This window comes from Aphelocoma coerulescens, chromosome 21 (genome assembly GCF_041296385.1).
Source record: "Aphelocoma coerulescens isolate FSJ_1873_10779 chromosome 21, UR_Acoe_1.0, whole genome shotgun sequence".
Classification (NCBI taxonomy): domain Eukaryota; kingdom Metazoa; phylum Chordata; class Aves; order Passeriformes; family Corvidae; genus Aphelocoma; species Aphelocoma coerulescens.
In genome coordinates this window covers 7,242,119-7,248,611 of record NC_091034.1, presented here as the reverse complement: position 1 = coordinate 7,248,611, position 6,493 = coordinate 7,242,119, and the positions used below count along the sequence as shown (strand labels likewise).

Sequence of the window (6,493 nt, the reverse complement as noted above, 5' to 3'; positions counted from 1 at the left end):
CTGGCCTTTGTCGCTGCCAGGGGAGAAGGAGGAACAATTTTGTGCTGCTCTCTTTCTTCTGGCTTCTCTCTGAGGTTCTGCTGCCTGCCTCAGGAGGAGGAAGGAGTGGGGCTGGGTATTTTTGATATTTTGGGGTGTTTTTTCCTGCTGTGGGGTGTGTGGGAGGAAGGCAGGCTGAGAGAGAGGAGAAAATGCAGCATTTCCTCTCCTCCCTTTGTGAGCTGCTTTTGTTTGATGAGGGATTTGCAGAAACAGCCTTTGGAAGTGCTCAGGTTTTTCCTCTCCCCATCTCCCAGCAGCTTTTACTTCATCCTTCAGCTCCTCGTGGTGCTGTCACTCTCTTAGGGCAGGGAGCAGGGAGCTCATATTTGTCTTTATTTTATTTGAACCACTCAGCTCTGCCTGCTTGCCCAGGCTGTAAAATAAACATTGGGCAACTTGTGGGGTTTTTCCTCAGGAATGACACCAGAATCTCTGCGTGTTTTGGTTAGAAAATGACTGGAAGAACAGCAGGAATACAGAAAAGATGAAAATGTCGAGTTCTGAAGTGAAACCCTCCTGCAGTGGAAGCATTTGGGGAGTCTGGGACCTCCAGAGCAATCTCCCCTCTGTGAGGGAAAAAACTGCAGAGACAGAGTTGGTCAGAGCTCCTGAGGGCCCCAAAACTCCCAGGTTTTGTGCTGGAGGGAGCAGCAGCTCTTCCTGACCTCTCTGAGGGCCACCCTGGATTTGGGATGGGGATCAAGTGAGCGACCCTGGCAGAGGAGTCGGGGATGGCCCAAATCTGGGGGTCAGTGGTGCCTCCCTTCCCCACCCTGTCCCAGGCAGCAATTTTGCCTCACACCTCCTTTGGACAGGGAAGGGAAGGGTAGAGGAGATTCCTGGCTCCCCTTGGAGTTCTTTATTCCCTCAGGGAATAATTCCCAGCACAGCTTTGGAGGAGTCCTGGTCTCTGCCATGGAGAGCTGGAGCTGTTTGAGGTCTGTTTGTGCTCCCTGCTCCAGCCTTGCTGGATCAGCACAGGGAATCAGGGATTTTCCAGCTGTTCCAAACCTTAATTTGTGTTTCCAGCCAGGAATTTGCCTGAAAGATGGAACAGCAGCATTCCCTGGCTCTCCCTCCCTTTGAGGGAAGTGGGAATGCAGCTCCAGGCCCAGCTGGGAGCGGGTCAGGGATGGTTCCAGGGGGACAGGAGGGGATCTGGGCTGCCTTTGGGTGGGATTTTTGTGCTTCCCTCATGCAGGGGATTTTTGGGGAGCACCAAAGCCCCACTGGAGCTCCCCCCCCCAGTTTTGGGGGACGTCTCAGTGACAGCTCTTGGTGGCTTCCTGTGGTTTCTCTGCAGAGCAGCAGTGACAGATTCCCCGAGCAGCTGAGCAGAGACCTCACAGCTCTGGGGGCACTTTGGAGAGGCCCCTCCTGCAGCTCCTGCACCAGACCTGAGCTCTGGTAAGTCCAGTTTCTATCTAAATTCATTATTTTAGTTTTCACAGGGCATAGAAATAATAATACTCATCCTGTTTGGGTGTTCATCAAGCTGAAGGCTCAGGTGTCTCCCCTTTCTAACAGCCACGGTGCAGAAATATCTGAATTTGATATTTATATAATTGTTTCTCAACTTCTGGCCCATTAAAAACCCAAATTTAGTGGCTGAGCATCTGCCCAGGCAGGAGTTAAGTAGTAAATTACCTGGCAAACTCTGCAAAAAGAACTATTGAGGGGTTTTATTTTGGTTTTTTGCATCCCAGAGCAGCTGTTAAAAATCATCTAAAGGCACTGAAGGAAAGGAGATGCTCCCTCAGCAGAGAATTCCTGCACAAACTCCAAGTCCAAGTAGTTTTTATGTCCTTCATTAATGCTCATTATCAGGGGGATTTTTCCATTATTTCCTGTTTATTTTGTGGCATTACTGGGTCTCTTCAGTTGATTCAATCTGGGCACCCTTTCCATGGGGAGATGGTTTGAAAGTGATGCTTTAAAATCAGGAAAAAAAGCCCAAATTGATCAAAATTCAGAGACTCAACCTGGTAAATTTACATGGAAAAACTGAATAATTTCATGAACTCCAAATGCAGTGGGAATTTTGATGCTTTTCTATGTGCTTGTAAATGAAATTACTGCCCAGAGTAGTTCAGGGGGGCCCAAAAAACCCACCCAGAACCCAAACCAACAAAACAATTCTGGGGAAGCAAAAAGGAATTTGGAATTTGGTCTGACCCCATATTTTAAAAAGGGTAGAGAAGTCTGTCCCCTCTCAGGATGGAAGGTGAGGGGGATCCTGTGAGAGGGGAAGGATTTGGGGCATTGATCTGGTGAGGAGCAGGAGCTTGGGAGGATTTTACCCCTCCCCAGCTCTCTTTGAACCCACACCAGGTGGGTGCTCAGGGCCAAAACTCTGAGATTAAAAACATTTCAACTCCTAAATTCATCTCTCAGCCATGGTTTGGTGTTAATTTTGCTCTGTGTTTACAACCCCTTTGCTATTGGGTGCAAAACCTGTGTAAGATACCTGTGTTTGCCTGCTTAAAATGAAACCAATTTTTTTGGTCTCTTTTCACGTTTTTATCACTTTTTTTGTCTATTTTCTCGTGGTTTCGGTCTCTTTTCTCATTTTTTTCTCATGTTTTTTGTCTCTTCTCATTTTTTTTCTCATTTTTTTTGTCTTTTCTCATTTTTTTCTCATGATTTTTGTCTCTTTTCTCATTTTTTTCTCATGTTTTTTGTCTCTTATGTTCTTTTCTCATGATTTTTGTCTCTTTTCTCATGTTTCACGTATCTGGGGCAGTTCTGACTTCGTGAGATAAACAACTCTTGGCAGGAAGTGTGAATTCAGAGTTTCCTTTGGAAAGCACCCACCAGCCTTTGTTGTTTTGGTGCTTTCAGTGCCTCCGTTTTGGGGCCATTCTGCCCATTTTAGGTGACTTTAATTCCTCACTGCCTGCCAGGGGCTCTGTTCAGGTGCCACAATTGGATTTATTTACTCAGATTTCTTTTCTGTCTGATGGGAGCTGCGCTGTTGGGGTGCAGTTTATGGCCTGAGGGAGAGTCCTGCTTGTGCAGTGCCTCTTTCCCCAATTTCAGCCACAAATCCCAGTCCTTCAGGCTGCTTTTGGAGCAGGTGAGTGGTGCTTTCCCTCTGCAGAGAAGGTTTAGGGTGCTGAAAATCCACCCAGTGTGGACATTTCCCCTTGTCCCCTTCGCTCAGCTCCTCTGTTACTGCAGTGTTGTCACCTCAGGATGATTTTAGTGCCACTAAAGGCTCTGTCCACTGGGAAAACTCAAAGTGTTTGTGGTTTCAATGGTTTGTTTTTTTCCTTTTTAGGGACACTGCTTCCCATGCAAAGCCCCCAAGCCTCTGACCCACAGACCTGACCAGGCTGAGCATCGTTCTGGGGTGAAACTTCAGCTCTCACCCGCTTGGGATGAAATAAAACTCCAGGAGTGAGGGATGCCTTAAACTTCACCCCATGTGAAGAGAATAATTCCTGCTCTCCAGCAGGACCCATGGCAGGGATTTCCTGGGCTGAGGGAGTCTCCAGTGGGACAAATTTCCCAAGTTCCAATGGGACAAATGCCAGCTCAGGAGCCGCTTTGGGAGCAGCTTTGCAGCATTCCCTGTTTGCTGTCACCTACAGCGCTGTGTTGGTGCTGGGGCTGCTGGGCAACGCCCTGGCCCTGGCCCTGCTGTCCTGCAGAGCCAAGCCCTTGTCCCACTCCTACATCCTCCTGCTCCAGCTGGCCCTGCTGGACACGCTGTTCCTTTGTGTGCTGCCCCTCCACATCCATTCCCAGCTGCGTGGGGACACCTGGACCTTTGGGGACACGGCCTGCAGGCTCACAGGGGCTCTGTTCTGCCTCCACATCTCCCTGAGCGTTGCCTTTTTCAGCTGCCTCTGTGCAGATCTGTGGCTGGCAGTGCTGCACCCCTTCATCTCCATCCAGCTCAGGGCCACCCACTACCTGCTGCTGGCCACGGCCCTGTGGGTGCTGGCCCTTAGTGGCACTGTCCCGCTGGTCCTCCACAGCAGGGGGGTGAGGAGCAGCACATCCTGCTTTGGCAGCTTCCCTGGGAGCTGGGCTCACCCCACAGCCCCTCACACCATCCTGGCCTTCATTTTTGGGGTGGTTGTGCCGTTTTCCATCATCCTGCTCGGCTTCCCGCTGGTGGCCAGGAGCATCTGGCAGAGCCGGCGCAGAGCTGCCAAGAGGAAGGCCCTGGGCACCATCTCCATCATCCTGGGCATCTGTGCCCTCTGCTTCCTGCCCCACCACCTCACCCAGCTGCTGCACTTCCTGCTGGGGCTCCGGGTGATCCAGAGGGAGCCCTTCCCCAGCCTGGTCCCCGAGATCCAGAGGGTGACCTCGGCCCTGGCGAGCTGCAGCTGCTGCCTCAACCCCCTCCTGTACTATTTCCACTCCTCCAGCAGGCACTGGCACTGCCCCTTCAGGCTCAGGCTCAGGTCTAAGAGGGTGTTCACCATCTGTGACCAGAATTTCGGGGACCCCTCCTGGGACTACAAACCCGAGCAGAGGCACGGAAGGAAAAACCACGGGGATGGAATCAACTGATCCACTCCAGGTACACACAGAGCTGATCTTTCCAACTATCCTTAAAAACAAACCTGGAAACCCCCTTTTTTTTCTTTTTTTGGTGGCTGTTAAAGCAGCTGGAGATTTGATCAGGAAACTGGGACAATCCTTGGGGGAGCTGGATCCTCGGACAGGCCTCCTGGTTTTGTGTTCAGTGATGTTTTGGGCTCATTCTGTTTAATTTTGGGGTTGGTAGAAGCCAGGGCTGTTTCCCTGGGAAGCAGCACATCCCAGGAAGGGGTGATTTGAAGGATCCAGGCAGCCCTGCTGGGCTTTTCCATGTTTTGGAGGGCTCCTGTTCCCTCCCAGGCTGCTGCCCACATTCCACAGCCAAATAGGGGCTTCTCATCCTCCCCTGGCTTCCTGAGGAATATTCCAAGGTTTCCAGCCTCGAGTGCCTGTGGATCCAAGCTGGACACTGATTAATGGAGGTTTGGAAGGGAGCAGAGATTTGATAAATCCCAGGATTTATCAGTCAGTGGTGAACAAGCTCCTCTTCCCACAGGCTCGGGGAGTTCCTGCAGGAGCTGGCTCAGCTCTTTGTGCTGTGTGGTCCTCTTGAAATGTCAAAAAATTCTTTTTTCCAGTCACATTTGGTGATATAAACACAATTATCTGACCTTTCCTCACCCCTTTTCTTGTACTAACAGACCCCACGTGGCTTCTGAGAACTGCTGAGTTTCCATCTCCTGTGAAACTGAGACTCTGGAGAAGACTTTGCCATTTGTGGGCGATTGCTGAGGCACCAGAAAACCACAGGCCTGGCTTAAAACCTGCTTAGACCCGAGTTTACTCCAGAGGACGTGGAGTTTTGGTGCAACAGAGGCACAGGCTCAGTTCTGCTCGTTCAGACACCACGCCAAAACTTTGTAAAGGGACTGGGGGCAGCTGAGAGCAGCAGATTAACAAAAATCAGGATTTGAATTTCCAAATGCAGCCTAAAATTCACCCTGTGCCTGGGTGCTGGGATCCCCACACTGTGCTGTTCCTGGACTCTGCCTGGAGCAGGACTGGACTGCATTGGAGCAGGATTTTTGTGGCAGAATGGTTTGGGGGATCAGTCATTGTGCCACTGTAGGAGTTCTCAGTTTCTCTTTGCTCAGCAGCAGCTGCTGCAGCTTCTGCAGTTTTGGTGCTCTTGGGGCAGGGAGAGGCAGGAAAGAGGTGGGAAAGGAGCAGTGGGGGTGCAGGTTTGGGGAAAATCCCAGGGTTCTGGTGGGGGTTTGGCTCTGGGAGGCTGCTCTGATCTGCCAAAGCCACACCCTGAGCCCCCTGAGCTGTGCAGGGAGCAAACCAAGAGCTGGGATTAACTGAAATAGAGCTGAAGCTCTGCCCTGGTTGATTTTTGGGGGTTGATTTTTGCAGCATTCTGTTGTTGTTCTTGATTGACACCTCTTATTAATCACTGCTAAAACACCAGCTGGGCCTCTGGCCTCTCCCTTCCTGCATTTTGCCAATATTTTTAAAACATTGCTGAGAAAATCAGCTCCAACTTTTCTAAACTCTGGAAAATGATGATCCCTGTGTTCCTTGGGAGTGTTTGGTGAAAATTCTGGCACTGTGAGAGCCTCAGAGGGAGCATCAGCCCAAAATAATCCTTTACCTTTAGCAGAAATTGCTGGGCTTATCCCATTTATAGGCTGTGGAAAATCCTCCCAGCACTGGAGGGGGACTGGTTTTATCAGCCAAGCACAATCTTTATGCTGTGGATAAAGGTAAAAAAAAATGGGTTGGAGGCTCCTTGCAGCTGTCCCTGAGGGAAGGATGGGGAATTAAAGAAGTTTTGCTGCTTGGTCATCAGCACATTTCGGCTTTTACACTTTCTAAAGGCTCTGTTATGCTTTTGTACTTTGAGTTTTAATTGGTTCAGGCAGCACTGCTGGGATTTGAAGGGAAATGAGCT

At 50.2% G+C, this 6,493-nt stretch overlaps 1 protein-coding gene across 2 annotated transcripts; it reads left to right on the top strand.

Moving 5' to 3' along the window:
• Nucleotides 1-36: 36 nt before the first annotated feature.
• LOC138121565 (lysophosphatidic acid receptor 6-like) lies at nucleotides 37-6,332 on the top strand. 2 transcript variants are annotated; one of them, XM_069035213.1, is made up of 4 exons: nucleotides 37-115; nucleotides 1,346-1,449; nucleotides 3,323-4,579; nucleotides 5,241-6,332. In XM_069035213.1, the coding sequence occupies exon 3, from the start codon at nucleotides 3,505-3,507 to the stop codon at nucleotides 4,567-4,569; it is 1,065 nt and encodes a 354-aa protein (XP_068891314.1). In that variant the 5' UTR covers nucleotides 37-115; nucleotides 1,346-1,449; nucleotides 3,323-3,504; the 3' UTR covers nucleotides 4,570-4,579; nucleotides 5,241-6,332. The 2 variants fall into 2 exon arrangements, with proteins under 2 accessions (XP_068891314.1, XP_068891313.1); XM_069035212.1 differs by lacking the exon at nucleotides 37-115 and having other exon boundaries at nucleotides 131-1,449.
• The last annotated feature ends 161 nt before the right edge of the window (nucleotides 6,333-6,493 follow it).

What these genes read in the sequence shown, in the direction of transcription:
- LOC138121565 (XM_069035213.1), top strand. Translation starts at nt 3,505, where the DNA reads ATGGCAGGGATTTCCTGGGCTGAGGGAGTCTCCAGTGGGACAAATTTC.